Source organism: Phoca vitulina, unplaced genomic scaffold, assembly GCF_004348235.1.
Source record: "Phoca vitulina isolate PV1807 unplaced genomic scaffold, GSC_HSeal_1.0 scaffold25, whole genome shotgun sequence".
Classification (NCBI taxonomy): domain Eukaryota; kingdom Metazoa; phylum Chordata; class Mammalia; order Carnivora; family Phocidae; genus Phoca; species Phoca vitulina.
In genome coordinates, this window is record NW_022589728.1 from 12,610,181 (window position 1) to 12,633,433 (window position 23,253).

A 23,253-nucleotide genomic window follows, 5' to 3' on the forward strand; every position below is an offset into this window, starting at 1 on the left:
ATACTTTCTGGGTGATCTTATCTACTCCAAGACTTTGCCTTCCTTCTGTTTGTCAGTGACCCAGACAGCCGTATCTTTAGCTCAGCTTTCTCTCTCTCTCTCTTCACTTTTATGTTGTATGGCTTCCTTGGTGGCTCTGTGTGGATTATTTCTACACCTCTCCCCCACCCCATATAAATTCAACTTCTCTTCTGTTCCCCATGTTTCGGTGAATGGTATAACCATCTGCTCAGTTACTCAAGCCAGAGTCCTGTCATCCTAGACTCTTCATTCTCCAACATCTGCTCAGAAACAGAGTCAGATGGTTGGGCAGTTCTGTATCTTCACTATGTCCCGCTCCTCTTTTCCCCTGCACCATCATCTTTTACCTGAATTCCTGCGAGAGTCTTCTAACCGTGCTTCTTGGGCCTGCTCTTGTACCATTCCCACCTCTCCCAGTCTGTAATCCACAAGCCAGTAAGGGGGATTCTTTCCAAAATGTACATCTTTCTAAACCATATGGCTTAAAAACTTGAGAGTGACTTGACTTCTCCATGAATTCAGAATGAATTATAAAGGCCGTTCAAGATCTAGCCTCCACTTAAGTTAAGACATACTGAGGTATTTGCAGATATCTGAGTATATCCTGCTTCCCTAAGCCTCAGGAATGGATTTTTCCGTCCTCCTGCTTCCCTCTGTCTGCTGGTCTCCTGCTTGCCCTCGGAATCTCTGCTTAGACAGAGTCCTCTAGACCAGAACCGCCCGTGTTTTCCTGCCGTGGTGGAAATTCAACAGAGCTCTGTATCTGCTGCATCCACTTCAGTAGCCACTGCCACGCGTGGCTGTCGAGCACTTGCGTGTGGCTATTGTGACAGAAGAAGAGGATTTTAAACTTCATGTAATTTCACTTCATTGAAATAGCTACAGGGGCTAATGGGAGGGTTCCTGTGCTTCTCGGCATTCTGTTCTTATCTCCACCAAAACACTTTCCCCAAGAACAACAAAATACTGGCTGATAGTATTGGAGGGATCAGAAAAAATTCACAAAAACAAGCTCAAGAACTCAAAGTATATTTATATGAAGACAGAAGAATATTATAATGCAGAAAAATAATTGTATTAAAACATGATTTTGATTCATCAGGAAGCAGTTATTATTTTCAGCATATTCACATGGTTACTTGTTTTATACTGGATTTACATCTGAAATGCTTAAATATAAGCTGTGAACCAAGGGGCCAGGTGAAATTAACAATCAAAATTTATTTCAAACATTTTATTGTTTGTGGATGCCAGATAATTTTACAGTTTTCAGTGATACTTGTTATTTGGGTGGTTAGCAAATATTGATGGAACTTAAAATGGTTCATGATGAAAGAAATATTGAAATGTATATATTTGCAAGTTAACCTTTCAACAGAACATCATTTATTCAAATAAAAGATACATGCAAAATCAAAAAATTAAAGTAACAGAAAACTTAAATTCATTCTACAAAAAAGTTATAAATGATTCTGATAGGTTAAAAGCTGCTAACTACCAAGTTTGTATGCAGCCAATAAAAATTATTTGAATACTGATGATCTAAACAATTTGAAATACCAAATGGTATTTTAAAGCTATTCCCTTCACCATGGTGAGAAACAGTCTTTAATCTCCCTTATTTTAGTTTTAGTGCTAAGGAACGCTGGTCTTAACAGCTGTCCAATGCAGACACAGAGGGCTTGTGAGTTTACTTTTGAAGTAGAACGTGAGATATGTGGTCTTCCAGAACACTTTATGCTCTTTCCAGGTATACATTGCAATCTGGAAGATGTAGTGTAGGGCAGTATTCTATTTAATGGGACACTCTGATTTACGTACAGAATCTTTAAGGCTGTTTTAAGAAATTTGAGATATGTTTGTCATAGCCACTGGTTTTTAAAGGCACTGAACCCTCGGTAGCATGGTTAGGCTAAAACCTTTATGTTCTGCAGAATTGTTTTAGAGGAAAAATTGTGAATATTTTCAAATTATTTCTGAGAAATGGGCATGGGACTTTGGTATATTTAGAGACATAATGAATATGGGGGCGAGAACATGAACAGTGTGGGTAGGTGTAGTATGATGTATAGTATCTGTGATGAAACTTAACTATTTTCATTTCCTTACCTGTACCATAATTTTATTGGCAAATGATGTATACCAGTTAACTCACAAAAACCATACCAGCGGGTGGGTGCAGCAGTCTGAGGCCTTAGGAAGCTCTGTATTTTAAAGGTGCGTAGATAGGTGTCTGTTCTTTTTGTATTTTTTGATTAAACCAAGTACAGATTTCAATGGTAAGATCTCATCGGTAGCCTTAAATTATCTTGATCATCCTCATTATGTGAAATAAATGTCTCACCTGGTAGTAGTTCCTCTTCTCACTCTGCCTTTTTTCTTTTTACACATTACAGTCTCTTTTACCTGCTCACTCGAGGTGATCTTAATACTGATCTCTGATCAAAATGAACACAAGGTAGAAATTTACAACTACATCAGTAGGATCCCTTTTCAAACTGAAATATAAAGTTTACCCTGCCAGTTAGAACGATATCCTAATATCAGGAAACTTGTACACTCATGTAAGAATTACTTAACGTGAGAATTGGTTAATTGAATGACTTTTAGGGGAATATTTGAGGCAGAAGTGGCTATTATAGTCAGCTTTCAGCAACATAGAATAGTATGGTGCTGCAGTAAAATAATAGAGGAATTTGTTGCAGAATGTATTGTAATATTGGGGAGAACAGATTTGGGTTATGAGTTAATTTGCTTAGAATAGTATAAAAGATATTTCATTTTGCCCACACTGCTCAGCTAACTGGGGAAGGAAGCTCAGAAGACTTCTGGGTAACGAGGAAAAGGGCTGGTTTGGGGTTGAGCCTTTGCTGTGGATGCAGGAAAACGTAAAGTTAAATATAGAGAGTCTATGGAGAAAACTGTTGTCTTTTATTACATGCGAATATGAAGACATTTAACTTGGCTAAAAGATGTATCAGACTTGGGCATCTGGGTGGCTCAGTTGGTTAAGTGTCTGCCTTTGGCTCAGATCATGACCTCAGGGTCATAGGACCCAGCCCCACTGCACTGGGGCTTCCTGCTCAGTGGGGACTCTGCTTCTCCCTCTCCCTTTGCCCCTCCCCCTCTGCTCATGCTCTGTCTCTTGCTTTCTCTCTCTTTCAAATAAATAAAATCTTAAAAGAAAGATGTATTGGACTTATTTAGCTGCATGAAATTAATAGTTTTGACTATCAGTAGTTATATTTTAGAATATTTAAAAAAAATTTTTTTTTAAATTTTATTTGTCAGAGAGAGAGAGTGAGCACAAGTAGGGGGAGCGGCAGGCAGAAGGAGAAGCAGACCCCAGCTGAGCAAGGAGCCCGATGCGGGACTCGGTCCCAGGACCCCAGGGTCATGACCTGAGCCGGAGGCAGATGCCTAACTGACTGAGCCACCCAGGCGTCCCTAGAATAGTTTTTGATAATAGTTTTGGTTATCAGATAGTTTTGATGATGGTGGCATTGTAGAACTTACTCACATTTGTAAGTGTCATAGGCATAGAAAAAAGGTTTCCAACCTTGTTATAATTCAGAATGATTATGATATAATAGATGCGAAACTTTATTATATATTCCAGTCTTCGCGTTCCATTTCCTTTGTCAAATATAATTTTTTTGAAGTAGAGATTTAATGTAGTTACTGATAAGTGACACTTGTTTTCTTCCCTTTTCCCCCCTATAGATTTACCTTTTTGAGATCATGTGCAGTTTTCCCAAGTAACTTTCTGTAACACTCTTCCAAGCACCTCCTCAGCCTTTTTTTATAGTTCTGGGTCACTTTTATATTGCTTGCTTCCCTGATAGAAATTTGGATTTTTCGAAGTCCCTGTGTATTCCTCTTCTGCATGAAATACAGCATCTTTAAAAAACCTTCCAGGTTACCGTGTGGCCTCTGCCCTTGTCCTTGACACTTTGCCTGTGTCTGAGCTCAGGTTTGTTCATGATGGATAAGGCTTCTCATCACATGTGCGCTCTTCTAGCAGAGAAAATGATAAATTATTTTCAGCTGTGGTATTGCCAAAGGTTCTTTTCCCCCTCCTCTAAGGAAAAGAATGTTAGTAGTAGGGATCCGAGAACACTGTTCACTACAACCTCCCTCTCCCTGCGTTTCAAACCAGGCAGAGTTGGGTACAGAATTGGGAGTTTTACACTCCCCCTAGAAGATGAGACAAGACCCCCCTTTCAACTTTTTAGAACCCTTGAAAATGCAAAAGAATGTAGGAAATTGCCAGATCAGTTAATCCATGACAACTGTAGTTAAGTATACAGAAAACTGTTCTTACAAGAGCGGTTGGCCGTTTGCCTTTGTTTTAGCCCCTCAGCATTGTTGCCTGTATCCCCCCGTGGCATCTTTCAGTGGTTCAGGATCAGCTTTTTAGGGGTTTGTGATCAGTAGGATACCCCTGGACAGAGGGTGGCCCTAGGCAGCTCCTTCCTTCCCTCCTTCTATTCTCTTCTCACTTTCTGTAGGCTTGACATCACCAGATGGGGTGTGTGTGTGTGTATTGTCAGTTGCTTGAAATAGTTCTAGATAGAGTAAATAAGGAAATATATTTTCAAATGGCGATTTTTAAATAGGCTAATAAACATGTGACATCATTTGCCTTTATAGATCAACCATGTTTTGTTTGTTTAAACTATGCCAGGATATTTTACAATATTAAGAAAGATGTATCAGCAATCACAAAATTTTGTAAAATTTATATTACTCTTCCATTAGTCTGCCCAATAAACATCCTTGCCAGGTGGATTGAAATACATTTCTGAAGTTTAATTTTTCCCTGTCCCAAATAAATTACACTAAAAAAATTTCCATTTACCTATTTTTGGACCTGTCTCTGTTTGCTTTCCTCCTTGCTGTAATAAAATTAATTAAGATAGCATTAAAAAGTTGGGGTAGCTTCACATATTTTACGGAGATACATATCTTGTTTACATATATGGATATACCATATACAGATATGTTTATAGGTGTTTGTCCTCATTTCTTTGGCCATGTTATGTCGAATACTCCCAAGTGCTTTTAGAGTGTATACTGGTCTATTGCTGGGCCACGCGAAGTTGTGTATGGAAAGGTCACCCTGGACGTGTTCTTCTTAGGTCTTGTGGTGGGACAAGCAGGTTAGCTGTCTGCTGGCTGCCTTCTCAGTGGGCCTAGTCTTTGAAGGAGCTAATTTCAGAGAGTGATATTTCAGTGTAGAATTGCAGGGTATAAAGGTTGTTCTCTAAAGGACATTGATTTCCAGGATTCTTGTGGTTTAGTGGCACAACTTATGTATAGGACTGTATGTACCTTTTGGCCAATTTAGAAAAAAAAATTAGTGTTGTGGCCATGCACTTGGTATGAACTGTTAGCTGAGTGCTGTTTCATTAGTTGCCTTGAAGGAAAACATTGGCCCCATTGTTTGTGATCAGCAGGGCACCCCTGGATTATATGGAAACATTATATTGAAAAAAAAATCATCTTTATCTGAAAGGCAGCTCAGAATATACAGACTCTCAAAGTTATGTAGAAATAACTGAAAGATTTCTGCAAGAAACCTGTGAAATAGTGTGTTATGTAACATAGCATTAGATATCAATATTAACTGTATTTTTTGGAGGGGCCATGTAAAATGATTGGCAAGCAGATGGATGTATCTTTAAAATTAAGCCACTTTTAAATGTCCACTCGTTGTAAACCATTGCAGATTAAAATTTGTCACTAAGGAGTACTCATAATTCTTTGGATGAGGTCAGTATCAGTATTGTTTCTTTGTTGGTCAGGAATGCCAGGACTACCTTTCCTTAAGAGTAAGATAGCACATCTTTGTATTACTTTGTAATTCTTTGGGATGAGTTATTTGTTGTTGGTTATTCATTCTCGTTTTAACTGAGGAGCAGTGAGAACCATAGCTTCCCAAATCTGCACTGGAATCCACAGGGGCGCTTGTTAATAAAATGCAGATTCTGGGCTTGTTAATAAAATGCAGATTCTGGGCCTGGGTTAGGATCCCAAGATTCTGCATCTCTCACCAGCTCCCAGGAGGTGCCCGTGGTCCCAGGACCCCCTTCATATGGCAAGGCAAACAGAGGAGAGCAACAGTGCTGGATGTTTTTGTAGCCCTTTCCCCAGTGTGGCGCAAATACTAGGGAGGGCTTCAAAATCAGCCTGAGGAGGAGAAAGGCTGAGGGTCAGGAAGTTCCCCCAGGTGGCTGGTAACAAAGGAACTGAGAGGAAAAAGACGCCATACTGCACTGGTGAGGGGGTAAGGAGGCAGGTGGGGAGGCAAGGAAGGTGTGAGGAAATGAATGGATGATTGTTGGTAAACTTCCCTCTGTTTGACGGCTATTTGTGCTTGTTTCAGGGGCAGGGGGAGGGGAGTTTGGGGGGTTAGAATGGAGGTTGACAGGGATCTGATTATGAAGTGCCTTCCCCACGCTGGAGCATTTGGACTTGATGGGAAGCCACGGAAACTCCTTTAAGGATTTTAATCAGGGGAGAAAGATGATGTGTTTTGTGTTTTGGAAGATCATTCAGTCGGCTGTGTGAACTTGTTGAGACCCGACTTGGGAGAAACAGCCAGCCTTTAATGTTTTGTCCTTGACTAACACACGAAGGCCTGACTCCATCAGAGCTGTGTGAACTGAGAGGAGAAGTGGACTGGTGGGATATTTGGGAGGCTGAGTTAGCAGGTTGGTTGGTGGGTGGAGTATGCAGGCTATCCAAGGGGCGTATATTAGAACAGCAAGCTGCACAGGATGGGGGACATGGCTGTTTTGTTCAGCTCTCTGTCCCCGGTGTCTGGTAAATGCGTTAGGCAAAGTAGGCACTCATTAAATATTTTTTAAATGAATGAATGATGGAAAGGATAGAGGGTTATTTCCCATTGTTTGGCTGGGTCAGAGGGGCAGATGGATCTAGTATTAGCTGCCATAGGGAATGCCGATGTAAAGCATAGCATTACTCTATACAACATCAATTCTGAGCAGTTTTTCCTGTACAAAATATGTATCACTTCAATTCATATCAGCAAATTTGGGGGTTACCTAGTGTTATAAATGGAAGCTAACTGTAGATGCAATTCTTACTCTTTTTTTTTTTTTTGGTTTTATTTTTCATATGGTGCTTGGACTAACATAGATTTTTTGAAGGACTTCAAATCCTTTTTTGTTTTTCTATATTTTTTTCTTCCAATAAAATAGTGACTGAAAGTAATATACAAAGCTACTAAGAAAAATAGTGGTCTTACTCTATAGTTATGTAGATTCTTGGTTGTAATAATTAAGATTGCAAATACTTTATTAAAGGTCAATGGTAATATGGCAATTATAAGTGAAAAGGATTTTGAAATTAATTGTTCTTAAGTGTAGTATTTTGTGTAGTTGAGACTCATTTTTAACATAATAAAAATTATTAAGAAATAGAAATATATGTTGGGAGATATTACAGAAAGGAGAAATTTTATAGGTTGAAAATACAGTTAACATAAAATGTGTTAAATGGAACAAACACTATAAATTTCATCACAAGGGGTAGGTATGGACCTTTGAAAGAATGCTTTGAAATAACACTCTGAACAGGAGAAAATATTTTTCATCAAAGAAAATTGCTACTATCTTATATGGTCTTTGTCTAAAATGTTATCTCTAACAAGAAGTATATAGTAGTGCTGTCCATAGATGTTTCTGCAGTGATGGAAATGTTCCATGTAGGCACTGTGCATATATGCACAGTGAGCACTTGAAATGTAGCTTGTGTGACTGAGCTCCTGAATTTTAAATTTTATTTAGTTTTAATTAATTGAAATAACAACATGTGGCTCATGGCTGTTGTGTGGGACAGCACATCCATAGCATATTGGTACCGCCTGAACATACTAATGAGGAAGAAAATGTGGTCTTTCCCGGGGTGGGGGATGGGTGGTTCAGGAAGGGCACCATTTGGTCCACGAGGCAAATATGGAATGGACTTGTGGTCAACTGATGTTGCTGACTTGGAGGCATTTCCTGATTCTTTATCTGGGTCGTTGTCTATTGGATAATACCTTCTCCCACAGCGAGTATTGGCCTGAGTAGACTTTTTCTCTTTTCCAAGTGGCTCTTGGGGGCCATTAGTGGGCATCATTGGCCACAGGCCTCATGATCTAGCAGATCTGTGAATACGAATATTCAGCGGTGCCGAGTCCTTTATCTTTTGTGTGTTCACCCATCAGCTCATGGATCCTCCTCCCTTTTGATATGATTTGTAACCTTGATGATGGAGAGGTGTCTTCCCAGGTTGTACTGCATGGGGGTGACATGTGTTTTTCCAGCTGCTAGACACTGCTGTGGAAATACTGATACATGCTTTACCCAATCCCAAGAGTCACTGTCACAGTCATGTTATGTGCCTCAGGCTCTTTGGAGGTGGAGGAGAGAAACTTACAGAGAACAATTACAAATCAAGCTGTAGAACACAAAGCAGTCTTCATCATCTAAAAGGCAGTTATCCTTTGATTCCACATTTGCCCACATGTGTTGGATATTTATGAAAAAGTTTCCTCTGGATGGCATTCTACGTACACAATTGGATAAAAAGTGGCTGGACCATGGAAAATATTTTGCATATGAAAGTGTTTTGTATTCATGTACCTCCTTGCTGGTTTCCCAGGTCACTGTGATACCACATCAAAACTTGGCTGCAGAAATGCTGTATTACTTTGGGAAGAGCAATGGAATTAAGCATTGTTTATATAAGTTTGAGGAAGTCAGAAATTCACTTCAAGATATTAATGTGTATTTTTGCACAACTTATTTCTTTCATCTTGGTTTGTTGTATGCCCGTTGCTTTCATCCCTGATTCTCTTTGTGCGGTTTACTTGTTTTTTGGGTCTCCCAGTTTTCATCCTGCTCATTTCCCCCGAAATCAACCAAGAGCCTCAATATGGTGCTGATAGGTGCTTGCTTCCTAAAAGTTACAGATAGTATAATGCAAAACATTTGTTTGAAAGGAAACTCTCTTCTATTTGTTTGTCTCAGCACTTTAGTGACTTAATCTCTGAACAAAACAGACCCCAGTTAAGGCCTTTAATAATTCGCTCTCACTAGGAAGCTGCCATTTTTTCTATACATTTCTCTTTCGTCTTTGCGAATTGTTCGTCATGAAAGTATTTTTTAGAAGATGGTTACTTCTCCTCAATCTCTAAAAGGGTTTTTTAATCTGTTAAAGGAAGAGGGGTTTGGCTTAGAAGGTCTCCAGAGTCCTTACTAATTCTCAGATTTTCATGATTGGTTTCACAGTGAGCTCTCTATTGCAGTGTAGATGATTCTGTTAGTTGACCTGTCTCATTGGGCCTCTCCTCACCTCCAGACGTACATGCACTTCTGCACTGTCATTCTTGTCTCAGAAAATACCCAGTGCCCGGTAGGGCACTCAGCTGAAACTTACATTATTATGTCTTCCCTGTATGTTTCCATACTGTTTACTATATAATATCACACATAGTTAAAACACTTGTCATCATAAATTCCCAAGAAATATTTTGTAAAATGGTATCCTAAATTTTCATTACTGTAACCTCCGAATCTTACTTCTTTAAGGTTCATCATTTACAGATGATCTCCATGAAGATAAAGGGAATTTTGTTTGTTTTTATTCGCTGATATATCTCTAGTACCTAGACCAGTGCTTGGATCATTGTAGGTACTCAGTCCATGTATTTTGAATAAGTAAGTGTGATTTGAGATTTAGCTTGATTTTTACTTAAAGCCAAATCAGACATAAAGACAACTTGAATATTTATTATCCAAGTGATAATTATCAGAATTATTTGAGAACCACTGACAACTTGTATTTCTAGTCTTCTTTTTAATAATCTGTAACTGTGCTGTCCAGAGTGGTAGCCACTACCCCGACGTGCACATTTTTTCCTTGAAATGTGGCCAGTAGAAATTGAGATGTGCTGCGAGTGTAAAATACATACTGCGGTTCAAAGATGCAGTACCAAAAGGTGTAAACAGTCTCATCCATTTTTTAATGTTGATTACATGTTGAAGTGATAATATTTTGCACATATTGGGTTAAATAAAATTTATTATTAAAATTAATTTCACTCTTTTTTGGTTACTTTTAAAACATGGCTACTACAATATTTAAAGTGACATCTATGGTTCTCATTTGATGGCTCATTGAACAGGGGATCTATCTAGACATAGAAAATGTAGATACTGAATGTAGAGAAGGGGCCAACCTCCAAAAAGGAGTTTTAAATGAATATCTTTGATAGAAACAAAATTATATGTTGCAGCTGTGACTTGGGAAAGTGGGTATTCAAATGGACTTGATCAAATTAAAAAAGACCAAAATAAATTAATTAGATTAGCTCAGATCAGAAATATGAAATCCAGCTACCAGATGGATTCCTAGCATAGTCGCCAGCCAAGTCTTGAGGTCAGAAAAGGGGCAGGAGGGCGGTGGTGGCTGTCCAGGCGAGTGGGAGCAGTCACTAATGACAGGCTAAAGCCATAGTTGTTGAACTCCTCTGCCCCGAGCTCACCTGACGGTGGTCTCAGTTGTGGTGGGTGGTGCGCTTACCCGATACCAGGTAATGCCGTCATCTCTCCTGCTGCTGGGAAATGGAGTGAGTCTCAGTCGCAAAGATTGGCTAACTGGAAGCCTATGCGTCAGGTAGGATTGCTCTCCATGAGGGTTCTGTTTCGTCCCTCCCCATGCCTGTAGGCAAGTTCTTTTTCCTCTTTCCGCTCAGCCTCAAGTGGATACAGAGTCAGCGTCAACTCCACCACTGCTGCTCCAGGCTCAGCGGACCAGGCCACTTCCCACCCCACCCCGCCCCCGGCTGCTTGCTCCCCAGAGCTGGTTGGGAACCCCATGCAGTCAGTAGCATTGCCTCCCGGGACGCGTGGGGGACCCAGGAAGGGTGAAGCCGCCTGTAAGAACAAGGCCATCCGTCCATAGGAGTGGACATTACTTCCCTTAAGCTAATTTGAAAGGTTATTTTGGTAAGTGGGTAGTCTGCACGTCTAGTTTCAGCCATTATCAAGTCCATTCTAGTATTTATTTCCTTGAAAGCTGGAATGAGTCTTGAATAAATGAAGACCGACTGCTTAGGCTGTTGAGGAGTAAATTCAGTTTATGAATATTTGTTGCACTTGGCACTGCAGGTTTCTGCTTCTCTTTATTTTGGATTCGAAAGTGGTTGTGTAGTAAAGCAGCATGTCGGTAAATAAAATGGCTTTCATGCTCACCTTATTTTCACCCTTCTGACCTCTGTTTTGGAGAAAGTCGATCAGAAAATTCATGGCAGTTAGCGGTGGAGTGAGGAGACCTTTGACTTCAGCTGACAGCTGTCACCTGAAAACTACGGACCCGGAGACCTTCTCAGGTGTTCTGTCTGTGCTTCTGACAGTGAACAGGAATGTTGTTTACATTTCCTGTAAGCAAAATTCTCCCCTTGTTAGGAATATGTTAGAGCAGGACAGACAGGAACTGGGTTTTCTCTCTCTCGTACTGGAAAGTTCTCAGCAGTGCTGGTTGCCCATTGTTTCTTCCCATGCTGCTGCGGAAGTGTGTCAGTAGAATTTATGACTGAGCCTGTTTCTAACATCACTCTTGAAATTCTTCAACAAGATACTGCTTTTTTCAAGTTGGGCAGTATCAAACAATGCTTCATGTACTTATGAAAGAGGGAAAAAATGAGTTAAATTCCAAAGATGTTTAAGATTTCGGACATTTTTCCTATGTGAATTAGTTCTTTATTAGGTTGTTGATTTAATTAGCATTCGCCAAAAAGGCTTTCCTGTTTTGATGGGTGAAGCATTCTTTAAACTGGTTATTTTAATCAGACGCGCAAAATCTGTTAGGAGCTGTTTGAATAAAATGCAGAGCCGTAGGTAGAAGATACCTGGTGCTGTAAACACAGGATGCTGACGGATGGGCTTTTCTCCCTACAGGCTCTCGTCCTGTCTTGTCCTAGAAGAGGGGAAGGCAAGGGTGAAGCCTGCATGGATATTTTGAACTTTGTTCCATTAAAGTAATTTTCAGTTTTGGCCAGTTTGGGGGAAAGTTTTCGGTTTCTTCTAATGAGAATAGTCATCTTCTAGCAACTGTCCATCCAGCTAGAGTCTCTCTGAGTGGTCACGTGGGCTCTGGGTCCATCCCCAGGGTCCGGCACCTGCTGGGGAACCATGACCTGTGATCAGACCTCTCAGCCGGCAGCACAGACTGGGGACACGGTGGGCCCAGAGCCATGTGTGAAATCGGCCTTCTTGGAGAATGAAAGCTTTTATTCTGACCTCTTTCTGACTCTTGTATATTCCTGCCATTAAACGTAATGGAGTCATGAATTTATTACACTGTTTGCGAGCTTGCTTTCCACCATCATTATGGACGCTCCCTCGTTGGAACATCGTTGTGGACACGTTCTTGTTTGACCCCTCTGTTGCTGTTACATAGTGGTATGTGGGCCGTAAATATCTAATTTGTACGAAATGGCAGATTTTGGTATTTGTATAATCCCCTAGTCAGTTTGACTAAGTTGAGCTTTTCACAGCCCTCGGTGCCGCGGCTGCCCCTCTGATTACCCTGCTCAGGGGAATAAGGTTGAGGGCGGGCTGCTGGGAACCAGAGCATCTCCAGGGCGTCCGTTCAGCAGATGGGCTGCTCGGCTGTAGTCCTGCATCTGCTAGCCTGCTGTGGCAGCTGCTGTTGCTCCATGTTGTGTTCTTTTGTTCTGTTCCGTCCAAGAATGGAGCGCTAGGAAGTGTAGTGAATGGATTAATTTAAGGTTAAGGTTAGTGTTTTGCTTGCTTTCTAAGTAACCGATCATAATAATGCTTCTGGTAGAAGCTAATGAGTTTCTCTGAAAGTGAACTAGATTTATAAAACACAGCTCAGCGAGGGGGCTAGATTAGTATTGTTGATGGAAACCAAATTCAAATGCGTAAAATACTGGCAGTTTTTATCATTTGTTCCTAATTCTTTGTTTTCTTCCCCCCTCCCCCCTCCCCCCCCACCTCCCACTCTCTTCTAGGACCTCTATCCAGACTTTGCCTGACACTGCAGGGTCCAAGAGAATTAAAGAAATACGGAATGACATGAAGAAGATTAGTTAAGGATTATAGGCTTTGAGGACAAACACCTCAGTGAGGTGAAGCACAGACAAGCTCCTGAGCTGTAGTTTGGAGGAGCCGTGTGTTGGAAGAAGATGGCGGATCCAGGAATGATGAGTCTTTTTGGCGAGGATGGGAATATTTTCAGTGAAGGCCTTGAAGGCCTTGGAGAATGTGGTTACCCTGAAAATCCGGTGAACCCCATGGGTCAGCAAATGCCGATAGACCAAGGCTTTGCCTCCTTGCAGCCATCCCTTCATCATCCCTCCACTAATCAAAATCAAACAAAGCTGACCCATTTCGACCACTATAATCAGTACGAACAACAAAAGATGCATCTGATGGATCAGCCAAACAGGATGATGAGCAGCGCCCCTGGGAACGGGCTCGCGTCTCCTCACTCGCAGTATCACGCCCCTCCCGTCCCTCAGGTCCCCCACGGTGGTAGTGGCGGCAGTCAGATGGGCGTCTACCCTGGCCTGCAGAACGAAAGGCACGGGCAGTCTTTCGTGGACAGTGGCTCCATGTGGGGCCCCCGGGCTGTGCAGGTGCCGGACCAGATACGGGCCCCCTACCAGCAGCAGCCCCAGCCCCAGCCACCCCAGCCCGCTCCGTCGGGGCCCCCCACGCAGGGCCACCCTCAGCACATGCAGCAGATGGGCAGCTACATGGCACGTGGGGATTTTTCCATGCAGCAGCATGGTCAACCACAGCAGAGGATGAGCCAGTTTTCCCAAGGCCAAGAGGGCCTCAATCAGGCCAGTCCCTTCATTGCCACGTCGGGCCCCGGCCACTTGTCCCACGTGCCCCCGCAGAGTCCCAGCATGGCGCCTTCCTTGCGTCATCCGGTGCAGCAGTTCCACCACCACCCCTCTACTGCTCTCCACGGAGAATCCGTTGCCCACAGTCCCAGATTCTCCCCTAATCCTCCTCAGCAAGGGGCTGTGAGGCCACAGACCCTTACCTTTAGTTCTCGGAGCCAGACCGTCCCCTCACCTACTATAAACAACTCAGGGCAGTATTCTCGATATCCTTACAGTAACCTAAATCAGGGATTAGTTAACAATACAGGGATGAATCAAAATTTAGGCCTTACAAATAATACTCCAATGAATCAGTCCGTACCAAGATACCCCAATGCTGTAGGATTCCCATCGAACAGTGGTCAAGGACTAATGCACCAGCAGCCCATCCACCCCAGTGGCTCACTTAACCAAATGAACACACAAACTATGCATCCTTCACAGCCTCAGGGAACTTACGCCTCTCCACCTCCCATGTCACCCATGAAAGCGATGAGTAATCCGGCAGGCACCCCTCCTCCGCAGGTCAGGCCCGGAAGTGCTGGGATGCCAATGGAAGTTGGCAGTTATCCAAATATGCCCCACCCTCAGCCGTCTCACCAGCCCCCCGGTGCCATGGGAATCGGACAGAGGAACATGGGCCCCCGAAACATGCAGCCGTCTCGTCCGTTCATGGGCATGTCCTCAGCACCGAGGGAGTTGGCCGGGCACATGAGACCAAATGGTTGTCCTGGTGTTGGCCTTGCAGATCCCCAAGCCATCCAGGAACGACTGCTGCCTGGCCAACAGCATCCTGGTCAGCAGCCGTCTTTCCAGCAGTTGCCAACCTGCCCTCCGATGCAGCCCCACCCGGGCTTGCACCACCAGTCGTCACCCCCACACCCGCATCACCAGCCTTGGGCACAGCTCCATCCATCACCCCAGAACACCCCGCAGAAAGTGCCTGTGCCTCAGGTAAGGGAACTCGGATCCTGCCGGCCTCACAGTAGAAAGTGCAAGACGGTAAACTTCTCTAATCGATTTTTCCTTTGAATTTCACGGAAAGCTGTTTCGTTACGAGTTCCTTAATTTTTATCCTGTAAGCTGCACCGGAATCTCGCTTTTTTTCTATGAGTCTCTCACTTCCTGGCTTACGCGTTTATTCAGCGGTTCAGAACGGTCTTGAATCCTTCTGTCCCAGGGATTGCGGTAGGTGCTGTTGACGTGTCATGGATAACTAACCCTGGGGCCCTGCCTGCAAGAGTTGTCACCGTGTCAGTGCCGACAGGGACAGGGACATTGGACTCCTGTTCTTTCTCTTTCTCTCTCTGGTTTAAAAACACACCGAAACGTGGTTTCCAGCAAAGTTTTCCATGTTTGTGGCAGTCCCTCCCACCTCTTTTAGAAAATTATGATTTTTTTTTTCCTTGGGAAGCTTCAAAATGTGTTCTTCTGTAATATTTATTTTACCAGCTATTGGATGCTAGTGTGAACTTAAGTTGCAAAGTGTAGAAAATCATAGTCAACGTTAATCTGCAGAAAACGTTTGGTCTCTAAGAGATTTGGGTACCCGGCGCCACAACAGGAGTCTTCCTTTTTGTAAGCTGGCATTTTCGTTATCCTACCGAGTTTATAAGCAGACATTTAAGTTTCAAGCTCTTGTATTCACAGAGATGTCCTTCCATTATAAACGTTGGTGTTTGTGCCCTAGGTCTAGGAAAAATACATTAATGTCTATATATGTACAGATTATTCTGAGTGCTATTCAAAAATAGGTATGGATCTTCCACCGTGATTGCCACTTGAGTTTGGATGGCACAGGAGGCGATCTTAGAGCTGTTCTTAATGAACTTAGAATCGGTGAGGGAAAACATGACCAATGAGTGGAAAGAGAAGCCCACTGAAAGACTCCACGTGGTTATGTGACAAGTGTCCAGAGACAGGAAATACCTGGGGATGTGGGTGCTTGGCATTTGGCTAGGACTTAGCCAGGGACAGTGAGCTGAGGATGGCATTTCTGGTTTGGGGATGACTCGGTAAATGACTCGGGGGCATGGGACCTTGAGCTTGCCATGGGGCACGCCAGATGGTGGAGGTCTTGCATTCAGTTTTAAGGAATTCAGACTTCTGTGGGGGAGCTTGGGATATTGATTAGACAGTCCACAGAAGCCTGGAAGACCAGAAATTAAACTGCCATCCTGTGGTCCAGGCCCATAAGGAGAGTTTAGACCAGGGATTGGGGAGTGGAAACAGAAGGGATTAAAGCAATGTAAGTGTAGAAAGGTTTGGTCAGGAAACAAATCTGTGTGGGGTAGCCCAGGTGGAGAGGCATTTAGAACAGAGACTCCGAAGCCTCAGCCCTGGTGGGAGCGGGAGAGTGGAGATCAGGAAAGTCTCCTGGGGACCCAGGACACAAGGGTACGTAGGGGTTTTGGGGTAAGCTGCCCCCAGAGGTTTGGCACACTGGGATATTCTCAGCAGGACCCCCGAGGTCAGTGGGAGCTGCCCGGGAGAGAGCTGCTCCCTGTCTCCTCTGGGAGCAGACGCCCAACCTGTAGCCTGTGGGAAGGGGCTTGTGAGCCCTGTGGTTCCCGGACCAAGTGAAGGGGGAGGTGAGAAAGCCAGTCTGACAAGAGGCTGGGAGCAGAGGGCCTCGGGGAAAACAGGTGCAAAGGAGTCAGTGGAGAAGATCAAACCCTGCTAATTTGTTTTTCCTTATATCAATCTCAAGGCAAGATGCCCCTCTCCAGAACTGACTGAAAGTGCTGTCCCTGAGGCCAGCCAGCCTGGGTGGTGTCTAGGGCAGAAATGAATGTGACTTAGTTTCCAGGATTTATTCTTTTCTGGTTTCTCAGAAAGCGTCTTACTGGATGAGGGATGTTTCCAGAGCAGTGATTCTGACTTCTCCTTGTTCCAGCATCTTCCCACTCCGCTGGAGGACAAGCACAGTTTGAAGGAGATACCCTGTGGTGGTAATACGATCTCTGGATGGGAATTGTTGATCTCCTCCAGCTTTCCCTAGTTTGAGGAGCACAAAACATCTCAATAGCCATTTCAAGGACGGATGCGAGTATGTGGCCTTCAAGTCACTCGACATTGGAGGGCTTCGTATGTGCTAGACTCTGGGGGACACGACGTGTAGTTCCCTTTTTCTCCAGCTCCACATTCTTGAGTACGCCATTATAGACAAACTCAGAACTGTTTTAGGGTTGTATGTAAACAAGTACATTTGAGGGATTTTTATTTAAGTTCAGTTGCCCTTAAAAATTTTTTGTTTGTGGTATTTGCCTTCTTATTTCTGCTTAACTTTGCATCCTCTTCAGATTTTGAAGCACTCAGTTCTGAAAATAATACTAGGGAGGTGTAAAGTCTTATGAAGAGATTCTGACTCTTATAGTCAGAAAAGTGTTTGAATTTCAGCTCTGCTCCTTATTAGCTTGGTGATCTCAGACAAGTTAACCTCTCTGAACCTCAGATTCTTCATCAGTAAAATAAGAGAGATAGTACCTATGGCAAAAGGTTTTGAAATTAATATATACGAAGTGCCTAGGATGTTGCCAGCTGGTGGCGTGTACTCATGTTCATTCTCCTCCAGGCTATAGTTCTGGTCTCCTCCAGTACAGACCTTACTTCATAATTATGTCATCTCACATGTAAATACAATGTAAAGCTACTTTTATTTTTAAGGAACAGGTTAAATATGATTAAATACAGCCTTAGTTATGAAACTGAATTTAATTAAGTTTGATTTGTGCAAATATTTCCCCTCCTTTAGCCCATATTGACAGGTGTGATGAGGATAATGATGTGGGTAATTCAAAATGCTATCACGTAATCCTAAAAACCTCTCTCTCCCTGTGAATGACTCACATTCTACTCTAGCAAGTATATCTATCTAATTATGTTTTGCTTTAAAACTACTAAAATTATTTTGCATTTCATATATGATAGAATGGTAGTTCAAAACCATGCTGTGTAGCAGGGAAACCGCCAGATCAGGTTGAAATATTGATGTGATTTGCTGAATTATCACATTCAGATAGGCCTGTTGGCTTTTTTATCTTGATTTTTTCATGTTTTAAAAATGTAAGTTACGCTTTTTAAATGTCTCGTGGGCTCTGAAAAGATATTGTCTAAATTATATGACACACAGAAGTATCTTTAAAGATAAATTTAACTTTATGTTGAAGAGTCAGCAAAGGAAAATGTTAGAAAGGCCAGAGTTCATTGGACCATAATGTTCATTGTGGAGTGTGGACACATTCTTTGGTGCTAGCTCCAGACTATCCTGATCATTTGATAAAGTTTACAGGGGAAGAAAAAAACCTAGCTTATATTTCTTTTTAGTGGATGATAAGGAAGGATATCGGTTCCTGAACCTTTTCATTTCAGACCCATTTACATGCTTAAAAATTGAGGACTCCAAAGATCTTTCGTGTACGTGGGTTATATGTGTTGATATTTATTGTCTTAGAACTTTAAACTGAGGACAGTTTGAAATATTTATTTGTTGATAATTTAAAAATTATAAACTGGGGCAGCTTAGTAGGAAGATTGTGTGACTCTTGATTTCGGGGTCGTGAGTTTGAGTCCCACATGGGATGTAGAGATTACTTAAATAGATAAATAAACTTTAAAAATAATAAACCATTATGTGTTAACATCAGTAACATTTGTAAATGAAAAATAACTGTTTTCTAAAACAAAAAAAATTAAAGACATTGTTTCACATTTTCTCAAATGTTGGATTCTAACATCTGCCACTGCATAGAGTCTGCATGCAAGTTATGAGCCTTTGCAAAAGTCCACTTACATTTGTTTAGAGAGAATGAGAGTGAGAGGCCGATTACCTCTTACAGACCCAAGAACCCCAGTCCCACTCTCAGAGCCACCAGCATGAAGAGAAGCGTGCAGGCTTTGGAGTCTGCAGCTTTTGAGTGGAAGCACCATCAACCACTGGCCCCGTGACCTTGGCAGGTGACTCAACCTCCAGGCCTCGATTTTTTTCTCTCTAAAATGAGGATAGATTGGGGCGTCTGGGTGGCTCAGTCGGTTGAGTGTCCAACTCTTGATTTCGGTTCAGGTCATGATCTCAGGGTCATGGGATCCAGCCCTGTGTCGGATTCTGTGTGCAGCTTGGAGTCTGCTTGAGATTCTCTCCTCCTCCTCCTCCCCCTACTCACTCTCTTGCTCTCTCTGTAAAATAAATAAATAAATAAAATCTTTAAAAAAAGTAAAATGAGGGTAGATTTACCTCCCTGGTTAGAGGCATAGTGAGACTAGCAGTAATATCTTTTAATATTTAACGTGGTGTCAGATACATGGTGGGGACTCAAAAATGTTGTATTATCATTGGGCCAATGCTCAGAATTGCTTGTTGCAAAGTTTAAAAAATAACTTAAAACACTTATTTCAATGTTAACTATAGTCAGAGTTGTTTGCCTTTGTTTCCGTGGTTTTAGGGACCAGTTACCAGATACTGAGGCTCCTATAATACTATGCTTTGGGAGAGATAGAAACAGCTTGTTTGGGGCGGCGGTGGGGGGCAGGGCTGGGAGCGGTGGGTGGATGGTGTAGGCAAGCATCTGCCATGGAAAGCACACCACAGGAATAAGCACTGTGTGCTTTGGAAATAGCTCCCAATCCACTCTTGGTGGGGGTGCAGTTGGGGGTCTGGGAGGGTGAGCTAGGGGAAGTGATGGCTTCACTGAGATGTGAGGGATCAGTCCAGGTTGAGGGGAGGCTGGGTGAAAGGGGGAGGGGGAAGAGTTTAAGGCTTAGGAAATAATGAGCGTAAAGACGGGACCTCCTAATGCCCCAGTGTTATTGAGATGTAGGGGCTGGGGTGTGGGAGAGGAAGCTGTGTGGTCTCCTTGTGGGCAGGTTCTGTGTCCATGGGGTGCACTGGGAGGTTTTTGGCAGTGACACGGCACCACTGGGGTGCTCTGCAGCACGTCAGGGTGGGAAGAGAGCAGAGAATGGAATGTTTATCAGTGCATGGTGGCTGTGGGTGAGAACCACCTAGAAGGAGAACATCGTTTTGTTCATTTGAAGAGCTTATCTAAAAAAGACTGGTTAAGTGGATTGTCCTTCAAGTTATAGGCAGATCCCTGAGTTTCTGAATAAGTTCTGCTACTGCACAAGACATAGGTATCTCTGTCCACAGATTTTGCTCGGGGCCGGGGGGCAACTTCTGGTGGAATTTAGAATCTGCAATGTTGTATCTTTAGAATAATTATACTTTGAATATATTTGTACCCTTTTCATTAATGTGGGCCTGAAATACTGTCATGATCAAGGAAACAGAAGCAGAAAAAATTTTTAAAGGACCTCTAAGATTGAGGTGATGGGTAATAATTTCTGTGTCCTAGTTTTTCCCCAGGAGATTCAAAAAAAAAAAAAAAGGAAAAACACCTAGGAGAATCAGTGGTTGTAACTTTTCTGGTTCTCTGTCTTTCCATGACATCTTATAAATATCTTCAAAAGACAGCCTTTCTGGGAAAACCTTTTCCTGGTTAATTTCAAGTAGAGTGCCTATTCTACTGAAATTCTCTCAATTCACCCAGTAAATACAGAATTCCAGACATGAGCAGAGTAATTTGGCAACTACTAAATAAATTTTATGGAAAATGTGGCCATGCATCTCAAGCCTCACTTATGCAAATTGTGATCAGAAGTAGAGAAAGGGGCCTTTTTAATAGAGAGTAGATGTATCTCTTTGAATATTATTCTTGACAAAGTTATGCTTTCATACCCCCATAGAAGTCTAGTGGAGATGGGGAAAACAAAATATATCTAAGGGGAAAACCCAGCTTTGACCTCAGTGGCATTCAGGGCCTGTTCTAAGTGTAGCCACGTTCAGAGAACAGGCAGCCATAGTGAAGACCTTGGTGGAACAGGCTGCCCCACCATGCTTCACGGAGGGAGGGAAGTCAGGGGGGTCGCCGCTTTGCCCACGTGCTGGTGGCTTGTTGGTTCTTTCTTCATGATACGTTGGTTACAGCAAGCCACCCGTCCTTGACTGCCCTTGACTTTACTGGTCGATCTGGTGCTCTCAGCAGCCTGTTGTTGTTGGGTGAAGACTGTTAGGTATTTCTTCTGTTGCAATTTGTATATGCTGCAGCTTAATGAGAACCTCCCCGCGTCTTCTGTCAGCATAGCTGGTTTATCCCAGAGGTCAGAGATTCGGTGGGTTAAAATGGAAAATACCAAGTGTAGAGTTAAAGCACAGGAAAAAATTCTGCCCTATCTGTCCTTTCACCCCACTGTCTGAAAGCATGAAATGAGCCGCATATTAAACGGTAGCCTTGTCTCCTAGTGGCTTTTATTTTGTAAAAGGGTATTGTTTTCTGTAAGTGTCAAAAATATTGTGTAGGTAACAAGGGGTTAGTTTTTTAAATTACTTTTGAAACCTGGATATTAACCATTGGCTAAGTGTCCTAAGCAGCCTATGAATTTTCTTAACCTTTAAGAAGTCACTTTTAGGTACTGCATTTTAACCTTGTTGTTTTCATTTAACCTTGTTGTTTTCATTCAACTCCATTAAAGAAATATTTATTGAGTGTTATGTGCTAAGCACTCTATGAAGGACAGAGATTGGCGATGTGGGAGAAGGCAGGGAGGAGATAAAAGGCCTTCACTGAGATGGACAGGGAATTTTGTTATTTAGGTATAGTCTTCTGGTTGTCATTTCTTCAGGTACCAACTATATTCTAGACCAGTGCTGTCCAATTGAAATGTAGTGGGAGTTGTGGATGTAAGCCACATGTGTTATTTTAAATTTTCCCATAGTCACATTAAAAAAAAAAAAAAAAGAACTAGTAAAATTAATTTTAGTAATATGTTTAATTAACCCAATATAAGATATTATTCCAATACATAATCGGTATAAAATTACTAATTAGATATTTTACACAAGTACTTGAAATCTAGTGTGTGTTTTACACACATTTCTCATTGCAGTCGATCTGTACTTGGATCGCCGTCGAAGGCAGACCAGGAACTCCGCGTGGCTGGTGGCTGCCGAATTGAAGAGCACAGGGCTGGACTCTTTCAGTGGTGGTTGCTTCAAATTCCTTTTGAAAACAACTCGGAGTATAAATAAGTCTGTGCACATATAAATGAATTTTAAACTGTTGAATTATGACAGTAAACTTCACCGCAGGTGTTAGCACCCTCATCGTGAGGTTGGGAAAGTAGCATTTTTTTTAATTCATGTAGTGTTGTGTGCGTGCGTGCGTGCATAGTATCCTCATCAGTTCATGAAAAGATAGATCACTGAAGTGAAATTTCATTTGTTCGGATTTCAAAGAATGCTGTCTGAATGTCTTTCTACTTTCTTGTAGGAAGAAGTAGTGAGTTTCTCTGAAAGTGGATTATAACTATTTCCAAGACTTTAGTTTCAAGTGGTTTTTGGATACTTGTAGTAGTTAATGCCGTCCCCCGCAAACTCAGGTTCTCCCTTTCCATCTCCCTCTCCATCACTAATGCTTATTTATGAAATTGGTTCTCCAAGGATAAGGGAGTAAGCCCTCGTCTTTACTCTTACGCGTGCCTCCCTTCCTTTTCCTCTCACCTTTTTCTTCTCTGCTGCTTTTTTCTTTTTCATCTTAACAGCCACCCAGAAAGGCCATTTCTGGCACTGTGGAGCAATAGTTAGCTGGGGAAGGAAAATTGGGAAGTGGGTCAGGGGGACAATTAGGGGAAAAGCATTGCTAGACCTAACTTGAAGAATTTACCTTAATCTTGACATCTTAATATTATTCTCCATTTGCTGTAGTTACAGCTGTCAATCTATCAGTAGTCTCTAAGTAACCACGGAGAGAGGGCCCTCATTCTTCCTTTGTTACTGAATATAGTTCCTTTATCAGTGAAGGAAGTCAGCAGCAAACTTGTGCTTTTGCCTTGCAAAACTTTAGTAGGTGATGGTGCATCACCGTGAGTGAGGTTTCACTTTTTTTTTTTGCTTAGTGTGAGAAATGTAGGAGAGCCTTCTAGGGACCGGGGCATGACACTAGGAGTGGTGCCAGTGGAGAAGTTAAAGGAAGCTGGGAAAATGCCAAGAAGTTGGCACCATTTAAAAAAGTTAAAAGTCAACATAGATACAGAGACACTCATTATCCTGCTTGCTTTTTTCCTGGTTTGATTGGGTGGTGAGAGAGATGGCCAGGTAAGGCCATCTTATTTTAAAGAATTTATTTGTTTATTTATGTATTTATTTGAGAAGGAGGGAGAGAAAGTGTGTGCATGCGCAAACAGAGGTGGGGCGCGGCAGAGGGAGAGGAACAAGCAGGCTCCTTGCTGAGTACAGAGCCCGTTGT

At 42.4% G+C, this 23,253-nt stretch overlaps 1 protein-coding gene across 5 annotated transcripts in view; it reads left to right on the top strand.

The window, feature by feature from the left end:
• Positions 1 to 23,253, top strand: part of CHD7 (chromodomain helicase DNA binding protein 7) — a 185,695-nt gene that overhangs the window by 48,125 nt on the left and 114,317 nt on the right. For all 5 annotated transcript variants that reach the window (XM_032421834.1, XM_032421838.1, XM_032421837.1 and 2 more), the window contains exon 2: positions 13,073 to 14,908. In XM_032421834.1, the coding sequence (XP_032277725.1) occupies positions 13,247 to 14,908 (1,662 nt within the window). In that variant the 5' untranslated portion in view covers positions 13,073 to 13,246. The remainder of the gene's footprint in view (positions 1 to 13,072; positions 14,909 to 23,253) is intronic.